Source organism: Chanodichthys erythropterus, chromosome 21 (genome assembly GCF_024489055.1).
Source record: "Chanodichthys erythropterus isolate Z2021 chromosome 21, ASM2448905v1, whole genome shotgun sequence".
NCBI lineage: Eukaryota > Metazoa > Chordata > Actinopteri > Cypriniformes > Xenocyprididae > Chanodichthys > Chanodichthys erythropterus.
The window spans coordinates 4,190,958-4,205,352 of record NC_090241.1 but is presented as its reverse complement, the minus strand read 5'-3'; the positions used below and the strand labels follow the sequence as shown (position 1 = coordinate 4,205,352).

The window sequence follows — 14,395 nt, the reverse complement described above, 5'->3', positions numbered from 1 at the left end:
ACCAACATTTTTTTTGTGTGTATTTTTGAGCGAATCTGTTCAACGTCATTATGCAGTAGTAATTTTCACAAAAATAATTGTGCTTTAATTGTATCTACTTATTTTTAATGGCAAAACACTTCACTGAAAGGCAGAAGTATGGTAGATATATTTTTATTGAAGTACTTCATCAAAAGTTGATTTCATAGCTTATTGAACCCAATATAATAGTTTAAAATCCTTTTACAGTGTTATGTAGAAAAAATAATAATTTAAAAATACATCCAGGAAACACTTAACTATAATGCTCATAGTGGTATGCAAGTTATTAGGCATGTTTTATTGTAATCCCTTCAAATGATGCAAATCTAGTCACAAAATAACAGCATTGACTAAGGTGAAGATGAATTGCTCTTACCCGTTACCTGGTATAGATGAATGGCTATTAATACAAATTATTTAGAGGCACTGTAGAAGATTCAATCCACAATTACAAAACAGGACAAGTGTTGCTTGAAGTACAAGATGGAATCAGCATTCACAATAGAATTAATAGCAGTGTGATGTACTTCCACTCTTCAGTTTCCATTTAAACTGGTTTTCCATAATAAGGGTAAATTGCATCATTTGTTTTGCCTAAAAAGAGCATCAATTGTTTCTACTCTCTTTACTGATATTATATATTATACTATCTGTGATATATACATAATACACTTATAAATAAAACCCGCCAGCAAAGGCACCAACACGTGAGAGTGACACACAGCCACTTCAACATTGATCTTAACAGTCTGATCCTCTCTGAAAATACCAAACCTTCTGCCCTTGGTCGGTGTCCCAAACACCATTCAATTTTAGATAGAATTTGCTTTTTCTTGGGCTGATTGTCTTTTCCATGGTGAATCAGTTCTTCGATCAGCAGTAAAGGGAACACCAACACTTTTAATCCACAGATCAGGAGAAAAAACCGAGCGATGTGTCTAGATCTTCGTTTGTTTGACGTCTGTGTTCTCGCTCTGTACGTACGCCACATTGTCTTTCGTCATCATTTCGAGCCCTTTCTTTTTCTTATCTTCTGGCTCGAGCTCCATAAATTTAGACTCGATTTCTGCCGGGTCAGTGTAGGTGTAGAAGTAAGCCATGATGGCAAAGACGATACTCACAGCCACCAGGAGAGACGAGAACAGCAAGTATTCTGCCCACTAGAATGATGCAATACATACCGATGAGCTCGTAACAGCACACATACCAACAATAAGTGATTTTGGCTAGGATTTTATCAAAAAAAAAAAGAAAAGAAAAAAAGGAGTGTAGTGTTATACCTGATCTGGAAGTGAGCCTGCCTCAGCCACGATGAGCACGATGATGTTCCCCACAGCGACAGTCAACAGCCAACCAGCCTGGAGGACTGACTTCATATTGCTTGGTGCCTTTAAGAGAACACAGCCAAGTTATGAGACACAATGTTAAAAAACAATGTTGATTTGAATCTTTCTCAATGTTGAGAGTTACAGAGAGCACTCTGTACCTGTGCATAGGAGAAGTCCAGACCGGTGACGGAGAAGACCACCTCTCCGCAGGTCATCAAGAAGTACTGAATGATCTGCCAGGCCATGTGGACGCCGTTCGGTTCAATATCCTGTACGGCTTTAATTGTGTCGGCACACTGTGCACATTCAGAGAGGCTGCTGTGTTATTTCCACTTTCATGATCAACAATCCAAAAACATGGCTAGATCTGCTACTTAGCCACTAGGTACAGTAAGTCAAACGCAGTGCTTCTCAGTTTTTGCCCCTCATAATCTGACTAAATATTCAAAGGCCTCTAATATCAGGTAAGATATTTCCTCTGGTATTTCTGCTGTAATTATGACAAAGCTGCTTGTTTGCAAGTGTTTGTTTGTTTTGTTTTTTAATTTTCTGTGTGTGTGTGATTATCCACAATTAATTTTGTGATTCCAGAAATGTCAACTGTACAAAACAAATTAAACAAATTTGAAAAAAATATGATTTTAGTTTACATCTTGAATGTTTTTAGCATTTCAATTAAGTTTATTATATTAATATACATTTTTATTTATATATTTTATTTATTTTTAAATATTTGTCACCCTGCAGCCCCTTAAAAGTTAGCACATATAACACATTTTATTACACATACAAATTTTGTTAGATGCTTAATCGATTTAACAGCACTATATATACACACACACACACACACACACACACACACACACACACACACACACACACACACACACACACACACACACACACACATATATAATATAGTGCTGTCAAATCTAACAAAGGTTTGTAAATATATAATGTGTGTATATATATATATATATATATATATGTATAATATATATTATACACTGCCAGTCAAAAGTTTGGAAACATTAAAAATAGTAATGTTTTTTTTTTTTTTTTATGGTTTTGATCATTAAGGTTGCATTTATTTCATAATAAATACAGAAAAAAAAACAATATTGTGAAATATTATTACAATTTAAATTTATGGTTTTCTGATTTAATATACTTTAAAATATAATTTATTTCTGTAATGCAAAGCTGAATTTTCAGCATCATTACTCCAGTCTTCAGTGTCACATGATCCTTCAGAAATTCTAATATGCTGATTTGATATTCAATGTTGAAAACAGTTGCTTAATATTTTTTTGGAACCTGTGATACTTTTTTCAGGATTCATTGATGAATAAAAGGTTTAAAAAGAACAGCATTTATTCAAAATGTACATCTTTTCTAACAATATTAATCTTTACTATTACTTTTTACCAATTTAACACATCCGTGCTGAATAAAAGTATTAATTTATTTTTAAAAAAGAATGAAAAAAATTACTGACCCCAAACTTTTGAATGGTAGTGTATGTTGTTACAAAAGATTTATTTTAAATAAATGCTGATACATTTTTTTTTTTAAGTAGTTAATAGTTTTTTTTAAAGTATCACAGGTTCTAAAATAATATTAAGCAGCACACCTGTTTCCAACATTGATAATAAATCAGCATATTAGAATGATTTCTGAAGGATCATGTGACACTGAAGACTGGAGTAATGATGCTGAAAATTCAGCTTTGATCACAGAAATAAATTATATTTTAAAGTATATTAAAATAGAAAACCATAATTTTAAATTGTAATAATATTTCACAATATTATTGTTTTTTTCTGTATTTATTATGAAATAAATGCAGCGTTATTGATCATAAGAGACTTCGTTCAAAAACATTAAAAATAGTAATGTTTCCAAACTTTTAACTGTAGTGTATAATATATATATATATATATATATATATAGTCGAACCAAAAATTATTTTTGATATATATTTACTAGTGGGTGCAGGACACTATGGTTCATTTATTTAAGTGAAGATGGCAAAATAAAGTAAACTGTGACATATTATACCCAAATATTCTTCATACAGTAGACTACCAGTAAAATTGATAAAAATCAGACACTTTTACCTGACCATGTTTTGCTTAATTGTTTTCTGACATAATTAAGATTAATTTTTTTCTGACACAGTTTAACTCTGAGATCTTGTCATATTTTATTACTGTTTTTTAAAGTAGTGTCTGAATACACAATATATACCTTTGTGTCATTCAAAACTTGCCTTACTTTTGTCTTTGAAACAAAAGATATTTTGGGGGAAAAACAGGTTTTATCTATATACAATGAATGTTAATGGTGTCCAAACAGTCAAATAGTGCTTGTATTGTTCTCCTTGTTGTAACTTGTAAGTCAAGTAAGTAATGATTAAATGTAAATAACTAAAGGCATAAGGCAGAATTGTCTTTTATGGATGAACTATTTCTAGTTCAAACTATTCCTAATAGTGTTCACACTATAATCTGTGGCTGTAAAATTGTCTTACATTTTGTCCAAACCTAAAGGTGCTGGGGATCAGGACTGTGTAGGAGCTTCCAAAGCCCAGCTGCATGATGTATGAGCAGTTCTGTCCATCTTCATTCCCAATAGTAAAGTTGGCTCTAGGAAAGGGACATCAAAACAATGAAGAAAAGCATTTTTATCTGTACAAACAACTATACGATAGCTATTGTGTATGTGTTATATATTTATAACACAGCAGCACGTACTTGCCATGAGGAACCATTAAGTAACTCGATCCTTCTAAGGGAGAGAGGAAACCCAGCTCATCAGACTTTATTGTGATGTTCAGCTGAGTCCTAAAACCATTCACAAACCTAAAACATACGTAATGAATTTGAATTAGGCACCCATTATCGATATTAAAACATAATTCAGAAATGCACTAAACCTTATGGCGTTCAGGCCTTGACTCGGTTTCTCAGTTGTGTCATTGAGCTGTGAATGAAAATAAAGGGTTGATCAGAACGCAAACACAACGCCACAGTTCTCCTCATCACATTAAAACTACAAAAAATTGTCAACAGATATTTAAGACAATATTAGCACTTACAGTCTGTATCATTCCACCAGCATTTATTAAAACCGTGTGCCTCATTTCCTTCAGGAAATTACCCGTCCCGTTTCTTCCCCCCACAGAGACTGTAACGTCCGTAGTGTCAAGTGTCATGTAGTCATCTGAGGCCTGGAGGAGCACAACAACATAACAGAGTTTATGTACAGTTTACATACAGTTCTCACTACATGTGCATATTGTTTTTGTGCAAGTTGATTTTTATGAAAACTAACAGATTGCAAGTTTTCTTTTTGACATACACTACCATTAAAAAGTCTGGGATCAGTCAGATTTATTTATGTTTTTGAAAGAAGTATTTTATGCTCGCCATTGATTTGATCAAAAATACAATAAAACAGTAATATAGTAAAATAGTATCACATTTTTAAAAATGTGATTTATTCCTGTGAATTTTCAGCATCATTACTCTAGCATTCAGTATCACATGATCCTTCAGAAATCATTCTAATATGCTGATCTGCTGCTCAAGAAACATTTATTATTATTACATCAATGTTGAAAACAGTTGTGCAGCTTAATACTATTGTGGAAACCATGATATTTATTTTTTATGATGAATAAAAACTTTTTTATAAATAAAATAGAATGTAAAATAAATACAAAAATCTTGTCAAATGCATCCTTGTTGAATTAAACTATTCATTTTTTAGAATAAATATTACTGACCTCAAACATTTGAATAGTAGTGTATGAAGTTAAAAAATTAAGATTTATTTTATCATGCTTCCAATTCAAATTAAATAAATATGTAGCATTTCATAATTTTTTTTTTTTAAAATAACAGTTTTTTCCAAAATTATGTCTGTCTCTCAGTTTTAGTGTCAACCATAATAAACAATTCTGCCCCTAATAAAGGTTTTTTTTTTTTTTTTCTAAATTTAGTGTACTTGGTTACCAAGTAGGCATCCGTATCAGTGAAGAAAAATATGAAGGGTTAATAATATCATTTGTGAGCAGAGTATTTTGTGTGTCAAATGTGGAAATTTCAATTACAATTTCATTGTATGTATTTGTGATACACAAATGCTAGATATTAAATTAACCAATAGACAAAGTATTCATTTTACTTCCAAAATTGTTTAAAATGTCATTTCCACCACAGAATGCTACTAAATATATACTTAAAGATGTGGTGGAAATGACATTATGGTCTGAAATTTTACTTTGTATGGAGAAAAAGATTATAAAATGTCTTTTTGCACTGTAAAAGTACTTGCACTGTTTACTATTAAGCATGTAGATTAATTAAAACATACTAGTGAGAGTGTTTCTGAGTTTTCTCTATAGCGTCAAAAATTCCCATAGTTTGAGGCACCCATTTGTTACTTTCTTTTTTAATTCTGGTTTTCCAACTCTTTCAGACACATTTGATGTGTCATTGTGTGGACTTACATTAAAACCAGGAACAACAAATTCTTGCCCCTCCACTAAAACAGGCAGCGATGTGTTCTCCAAGTTCAGGAACTTCACCTGGGTTTGAGAGCTTGATGGGAACTTGGGCATTGTTTTCTGTTGGATTACAAGACAGGCATGTCAGAAATGTACAATATATTTCTTCACTGAGAATGCATTGTGATGATTATTGTGCCAGAACGAAATCAAGCCATTAAGCATGCAGTACAAATAACAATCTTCAAGCTCAATGAAGCATCAGGTGTAGTTTGTGAGATGTTATTGCAACATATCTGTTTGTTACTTACGTCAATTTGAATCTGCAAAAGAGCAGCAGCCACAAACGCTAAAGCCGCGAGCAGCATACCGACAGTCATCCTCCGCAGGGGCCTGGAAATAACATGTCAAATAACACAGTCAAATAACATGTCTTGTCTAAATCACAAGTGCAACTTCAATACCAGTTACCCAGCACTTACGTGAAGTTAATACGGCACAGTTTGATAAGTGGGTACACTGCAGAGTCCATGATCGGCACCATAATCACAATCAGTACGGGGTTCACGATCTGCGCCAGAACACAAATGATGACTTCAATTCACATGTGTGAGTGTAAATGCAGTGTATATTAGAATTAATATATAGAATAATATATTTTAGAGGATCATGAGACATTGAAGAGTGAAATAATGGCTGCTGCAAATTCAGCTTTGACATCACAAAAATAAATTTCATTTTAAAATATATTAAAATAGAAAAACAATATTATTTCACAATATTACTGATTTTACTGTATTTTTGATCAAATAAATACAATAAGTATAATGTAATATCACATATTATTTTGTTAATCAGGAAACAATGATAGTAAAATACAAGTATAGACACAAAACAAACATTGTATCAGAAATCGGCCTCACCTGCATCTGATCTGGCTGAATTATAAACGCTCCCTATAAGGACAAAGAGAGAGAGAATATAATAAACTATAACTAGACTGATTTATATACATTTTATAATGACAATTGAAATGCAAAGCTTTTTTGAACTTACAAAGTTACCATCCATAGTGGTAGCCTGAAGAGTCCAACGGGAGCCCTGGAAAGACAACACAACTCATATTTAACATCAAGCCGGAAAACAGACGAGAATGGCATTTGTAACATCACTGTGTGTTTGTACACTGACCTGCTGGTCAAATAAGGCCCAGAACATTGGCAGAGGGATATAGAGGAACAGCACCTTCAATACCATCTTCACCTGAGCAATCAGGAGTTTCTGTACAGACACAGAGACAGTGTCTCATTATATCAGTCCAGGTCTGTGTGAACATCTAACTGTATTCAAAAGCTAAAGTTTTTACATAATCAGTGCATACTGCATGTGTATGTGTGTGATGTTATGTAACATACATCATATTTCTCTTCCGCCCAGTCCATCCAGTGCTCTCTCTTGGGGTATTGCTTACCGCGGTGATTAAAACGGTTATTAAGTGCAAACTGTAGAAGAGAAATGACAAAAATCATATAGTTAGACTGGATAGTGCTTTACCATGTGACTTGATGTTGTGTCCCACAACAATAGACCCTTTTCACATTTTCGGGTTTCTCTTTTGTGTTTCCATTTGCTCAAATATAGCAAAAGAAAAACTCCATCTTTCTAACTTAAAAGAGTTAGTGTTATATAGTTAGTAATAGTATAGTGTTATAAATATACATACACATTTAAAAAAAAAAATTAAAATATAAAACACTTTGCAGGATTTACGTCTGTGAAAACTAAGGGTCTATTAGGCCTACATATGAAGTGTTAAAAACTGTAGTTATTGTACATGATGTCAGAGAGTTAAGGTCAAAGTATACTTCACTTTTTACGCGTACGCGGGGGTCAGCGTACAGTGCGCGTGACGCAAAATTCGTCATCAGAATAGTACGCGCGTACTGAACGCGCACCGCCGAATTTTTTGGGTCGCACATGCGCATTTAATTTATTTTGCAGTAATTATTTTATCCACAAGGTGGAAACCGTGTCATGGTGGCGTAGATTCACAAGGTAGTCGAAGAAAAACTGCAAAAAAACAGAACAGACCCGAACGCATGCAAGCTAGAGCAACAATGGAGGCCTAGAGAGGCTACAGATTGTGCGAAGAGGTTAGAAAGTGCCCTCATTTGTACAACTACAGCATGAAAGAATACAAAGATGCTTATATGGGTTGTAACACATTAGAGGCGTTAAAATTTGCGCATGCGTCGAACGCCTATATACGCCTACAATACTTTGCAAGGCTGTGCGCTCGACTGTGCGCGTTGCCGCGTACGTAAAAAAAGGAAGTATACTTTCTGTCTTAGAGTGCTTGAAGGGTTAGTTCACCAAAAAATGAAATTTCTGTCATTAAGTACTTATCCTCATGTCGTTCCAAACCCATAAAACCTTTATTCATCTTCAGAACACAAATTAAGATATTTTTGATGAAAGTTTTTTTTATCCCCCATGGAAATCAACGTATTTACCGTCATTCAAGGTCCAGAAAGGTATTAAAGACATCGTTAAAATAGTCATCGTGACTACAGTGGTTCAACCTTAATGTTATGAAGCAATAAGAATACTTTTTGAGCACAAAAATAATGTCCCCTGGTGTCCGAACACCAGCTCTCTTCTGGACCTTTAATGACGGTTATTACATTGCTTTCTACTGATGTTCAAAAACTTCTTAATTTGTGTTCCGAAGATGAAAGATGGTCTTACGGGTTTGGAACAACACAAGGGGGAGTAATTAATGACAGAAATTTAATTTTTGGACGAACTAACACTTTAACTACAGCTCAGACTTGGTTTTAGACCCTTTAAGGTTAAAGTGTATTCATTTTTGTTTTTTATAAGCTTTACACATATTTTAACTAAGTTTTAAAAGTTCACTGATTGAATGTCGGTGGTGACATCATTATAATATCTGCATATTAAAGTCTGATTGATTGGTGTTTATCAAGCAGATAAGTTTCATGGTCTATGAATGGAAAGTGAACTGTAGGTCTAATTGAGAAATCTCATTTGATCATTCGTTTCGTCAAAAACTTTAACACAGTTTTTTTTTTTAAGTAAATAATATAATGTTGTCAGTGCTCTTACTCCAATGCATTTCATGACTTTCAGTAGGATGTTGCCCTTGGGGGATTCCATAATGTACATGCTATGGCCTGCGATGAACACAACTGCACAGAGAAAGAGAATAACCTCAGTCGATCAAGTCTGCCATCGAGTGGTCATAAATGGTATTGCACATGTCAACATAAATAAGAGTAAGTTAAATCCTTACTAAGAGCAACCACCATGAGAGCTGCAGGGACCCCAAAAGCCAGAGGGAAACAGCTCCGCTTTGAGTAGATACCACACTCCTGAGCTGAAAAACAAAACAAATATACATAATGACAAGATAGATTGTTTATATGTGTATTACCAATTCACCATGAAAAATGTAATAAATAAAAAAAAAAAAAAAAAGAAGTAATATACACACATCTCAGAATTGGTGTGATGAGAGTGGAGAGAAGACTGCCAGCGTTAATGGACAGATAAAATATGGAGAAGAAAGTACTTCTTTGTTTTTCCTGAAATAAAATAAATATCATATATACATATCATTCAGTCATTTTTTTTTAAATGTTTTGAGAGTCTTTGTGCTCATCAAGGCTGCATTTATGTGATCAAAAATACAGTAAAACATTAATATTATAAGTTAAAGCAACTGTTTACTATTTTAATATATATATAAAAATGTAATTTATTCCTGTGATCAAAGCTGAATTTTCAGCATCATTACTCCAATCTTCATTCCAATTCCACATGATCCTTCAGAAATCATTCCAATATGCTGATTTGGTGCTCAAGAAACATTTATTATTATTATCAATGTCGATGTGCTGCTTAATATTTTGTGGAAACTGAGATAAGGATTCTTTGATAAATAGAACAATGTTTAACAATGTAAAAGTCTTTACTGTCACTCTTGACCAATTTAATGCATCCTTGCAGAATAAAATGATTAATTTCTTTCAAACATCAACAGCTCTTGTTCAGCATTTGAAAAGTGCCTCAAAAGTGTGTGTGGAAAAATGTTACAGTATGAGGAATGTTGATATATAGTTACATCAGCTTTCCTCATACTGTAACATTCGGCTTCAGTGATTCACACTTTGACCACTGGCCTTTAGACCTCACGTCTCTGTGGCGGGGCGGAGGGGGTGAAGGAGTCTCTGAATCACTTCAGTATCTCTATTTGTTCATCTCTGGCACTCAGTATCAGAGACTTAACCTTGAGCTGATAACAGACTGTACTCAAATTCACTTCATCTTCTTTAATATATGATTAGGGTTGGTTGGGTGTGTGTGTGTGCACACGTGTGTATAAGAATCCACATGCCTGGTGATCTTCAAACTGATCTCCTCCAAACGCTGCCACACAGGGTTTAATACCTCCGGTTCCCAAGGCGATGAGGATGAGTCCCAGCATTGACAAGGCACTAAAATAAAAGAGAGGAAATTCAAAATTCATGCTCAGGACACTCTGATCATGTTTGTTTTATGTGGCACCTAATAAAGAGCATGCTTATTAATGTTCTTTGGCGCACAATAATAACATCTTTTTCTGATTTGTTAATGATAAAGCATGGCCCAAGCGGAAACTCACATATGGAGGGTCATGTTGTCAGGAACACCATCTCTATTGCTGTCTGTGATGTCATGGATGGAACTGACAGCCATGATCACCTGGCCAACAGTGTACACTACGGACAGGTACACGATAGTCCTGCGAAAAGTCGAGATGAGGGTACACATGAATTCCAGTAGAAATCAAATTCATAATCTAATGTTGAGTCTTTTGACTATATAGGGTAGATAATGTCCCGTTGGAACAGAGGGACATTTGAAACACCTTAACTTGTGTGCACACATCACTCCTTACTCAAGATGTTTGCTTCACATAGGCGCAGTAATTTTCTACGTTCAATGGATGGATGTGTGGAGCAAAAATCACGGCTAAGGAGTGATGCACACTCAAGATATTTAAGGTGTTTCAACTGTCCCTCTGTTCCAATAAAACAATCTACCCTGCAGGTGTTTACAAACGAGAGGTTTGTATCAGGTGGGGGGTCCAAATTAAATTTCAGAGAAAAAATGTAATTATGCAAATAATATCGAGTTATTGATAATTATTTTAAATGTAATAATATTTTCATGATTGTTTTAAAATAAATGGCAATTACATTGGGTTCAGGTTAGGTTCAGGGTTAGTACCTAGTTATTACCCAGTTATTATAATCACTATAATAAGTACATACATGTGGAACAGGACTGTAAAATAAAGTGCTACCGAAGTTTCTTATGCTCGTTTATTTGATCAAAAATATAGTAAAAACAGCAATATTGTGAAATATATAATACGTTTTGCCTATTTGTCGCCATCTCTGTTCAAAACTTGCAATTGCAGTTATTTGAGGAATTATCATCTTTACGTGGTTTGTGCATTGGCATGGCTCCTCGGCGCGGATGAATCTAATTTTTTGAGGAGAATGTGTGGCTGTTGGTCACCACACTGGTGGATACTGTACATGTAATTCACATGATAAAATTCCCAACGGTAAGTATTATCATTTCATATTTGAATCATCATTAAAATCGAATTTGATTACCACGATTTGAACAACTCACAGTAAATATTGTAAATACCGTCCAGTCCAGCATTAAGCAAAGTTAAGCAACAGTCGCACACAGGTGCAGCATGTGTAGGTTTCATTTTGTGTGGCAAAACATGGCATGGGGCTGTGAGGTGTATTAATTATATGATTTAATTATATGAATGTATCTCTGGAGGGTCTGACTGTCCTCAGAAAAGTTTCGATGGCATTTTCTTTTCATCTTCTCTTCATGTAATTCCTAATAAAGTAGTGTTTTGTTTAGTACTTTGTTTATGGAGGTTACCAGGGAAGCAGCTGTATTCTGCTGTTCCATAAGCGCCATCTACTGTCAGAGAGTGGATTTTCATTCAGTCTGTGTATGCTGTTTTTTGTCAGGCCAAAAATCGGACTGAATTTTACAAATGTATACAATCTGGATAAGGTTTCTAGAATTATTTACATAGCAGATAAAATGCCTATAATCATTTTTCATTTTGACATCCCTTTTCTTAAAAATGGTTTAAAGTGGATGCAAAATTCACTTTTCATGGTATCTGGACATAAATGTGTGTTGGCTGTGTGTACACAACCACCCTATAGTGATAAAAATACACCCACTCCTTTTTTTTAATCCCCATAAATCATAAGCAGTGTCTCCCAATGACCTGTTTTCAGCCATGGTGCTAATGTGATGTCACATTACCCACAGGCCCCGCCCACACCCACTGACTGACAGTCCTGTATTACCATAGATTGCCCCAGGGATGACGCGTTTTTGTAGGCCAACCCGGAAGTTAGCGGCGCACGGGTTCCCTCGACTGAAAGCCTATTCATTTTTCCCATAGACTTTTGGAAAATCGCAGAAAATAAGCTCTGTGTTTAACAAAGGGGTTATGACACTTACTCGTTTTGTCTACCAAGATAATCTTTACAAGTTAACACAACATTTATAGATTTTGAAGCCTAAATAAAGTGGTCAGATATAAAAGGCTAACAGTAGGCTATAAACGGACTACAGCACACCATGGTCGCTGATCAACGTCGTCACCACCAAGCGTCCTCAAACTTTATTTAGAAAACAACTCTATTTAAAAACATGCTCACTGATTATGATCTGCGCTGTGTATGAATACTTATCCACTTTTTCATGAGAAATGCTGTCCAAATGTCCTGTTTGTCATGATGACGTCTAAAATCCCCGCCAAAGGAAGTAGTCCCTTTTAGCAATTTGTTAGCAACCGCCGATTTTAAGACACAGTAAAAGTTTAAAAAATCACAAGTGGGTTATAACTGGTGTGTTTTATGTCATAGATCAAAACATGAAAGTATTTAGAGGCTTTGTTAACCACAGACCTTATTTCAGGCGATTTAGCAAAAACCCATTCAAAAAACCCATAGACTTTACGGCGTTGGAACCGGAAGTCCTGAAATGCTAACCTGCTTCCGGGTTTTGCCTACAAAAACGCGTCATCCTTGGGGCACTCTATAACCATGGTACCTGTATTACCGTAGCTTTTTTAAACGCGTGGAAATAATAAACTTTAATGATGAAAGAAGAACTATGCTATCTGTGAGAGTGATCACGTTATAGATGATCAAAACCAAGCAGATGGAATCCGATTGTGGCAGGAACTGTGATCGTAGAGAGGGGGCGGGTCACTGCAGCTTATTTGCATTTAAAGGCATATGCGCGAAAACAGCCTGTTCTTGACTGTAGTCAGAAATGAGTATTTACAACATGGATTTATAAATAATCTGAGGTATTTTAAGCTGAAACTTCAAAGACACAAAAGTTTGTAAATCCCTGACTTGTTATACTGCATAGTGCATTCCTAATAGGGATAGTAGTAGTACCCCATTCCGAACATTATTGTAAAACTCACTTGAACTTGCCCAGCCACGAATCTGCAATTATGGCCCCCATGATGGGTGTAAGGTAGCACAGAGCCACGAACGTGTGGTAGATGGTGGTGGAAAAATCATTGTCCCAACCAATAAAGTACTTGAAGTACAACACCAGCACCGCTGTAAAACAGAGACAGGTAAGGAGGAAAGGAATAGAGATAGACAGAGGGAACAATGTGAGACAAGAAGAAAAAAGTCAGCTGTGTGACACCTTCTATTATGCAGGAACAAGTAAAACAGCTGACATTATTTCATGTGTGTATGTGTTTGGTCTTACCTTTCATGCCATAGTAGGAGAATCGCTCACAGAACTCATTCACCACAATGAAAAATATACTGACAGGATATCCCAAGCAACTTGGCTACAATGAAAAACCACAGCTTAATTATCTGGCAAATTAGTATTATAATGTTTTATAAAATTATGCTATAAAAAACAAAGCTTATCTATATCTATATATATATATATATATATATATATATATATATATATATATATATATATATATATAAAGCATTATTATGTGGGATTAGAGGTCTCACCCTTTGCTTCCTCGCATTTTTTCCCTCTTTGTCTGCAGAAATGATGTAAAATGAAAAGTCATTAAAATAGTCCTAATATGGATTCGATTTGAATTTAGTTGAATTAAAATGTTGTCTTCACATTGTAACATTTTGTGCATCATCTTGTTTAAGCAAAGAATACACACATTCACTCTCTCTTTACTATAAATGCAGATGTACAAATCCACGGTTAACAGGAATTGTTATTATTGTGTGCCCATAAACCTCCAGGTTTACTCACCTGCCATGATGACTGCTTTGACTGAGACTGGATTCTAGTCCTCTTGTAAAGAATATCCTTTAGTATAGAGATGCACCCTCACACTCACTCACTCTCTCTCTGTCACACACACTCACTCACACACCTTGGACAGTCAGAGCTGTACTCT

General features: G+C 34.8%; 1 protein-coding gene across 1 annotated transcript; it reads right to left on the bottom strand.

Annotated features, from left to right (window-relative positions):
- Positions 1 to 141: 141 nt before the first annotated feature.
- On the bottom strand, positions 142 to 14,395 carry slc15a1b (solute carrier family 15 member 1b). Its single transcript, XM_067374853.1, has 23 exons — positions 14,248 to 14,395; positions 13,986 to 14,017; positions 13,720 to 13,804; positions 13,421 to 13,562; positions 10,550 to 10,669; positions 10,283 to 10,382; positions 9,380 to 9,470; positions 9,179 to 9,262; positions 8,992 to 9,074; positions 7,278 to 7,364; positions 7,054 to 7,143; positions 6,919 to 6,963; positions 6,786 to 6,818; positions 6,345 to 6,433; positions 6,174 to 6,255; positions 5,866 to 5,982; positions 4,450 to 4,581; positions 4,288 to 4,334; positions 4,106 to 4,213; positions 3,883 to 3,997; positions 1,508 to 1,645; positions 1,302 to 1,409; positions 142 to 1,181 (listed from the first exon to the last, which is right to left on the bottom strand). Exons 1-23 carry the CDS (start codon positions 14,252 to 14,254, stop codon positions 960 to 962), a joined length of 2,157 nt encoding a protein of 718 aa, XP_067230954.1. The 5' UTR covers positions 14,255 to 14,395; the 3' UTR covers positions 142 to 959.

Coding starts and splice junctions, on each gene's coding strand:
- slc15a1b (XM_067374853.1), bottom strand. Junction 13,805..13,985: donor AAAATGCGAGGAAGCAAAGG/GTGAGACCTCTA, acceptor TTTTCATTGTAG/CCAAGTTGCTTGGGATATCC. Junction 6,434..6,785: donor TTCAGCCAGATCAGATGCAG/GTGAGGCCGATT, acceptor GTTCTGGCGCAG/ATCGTGAACCCCGTACTGAT.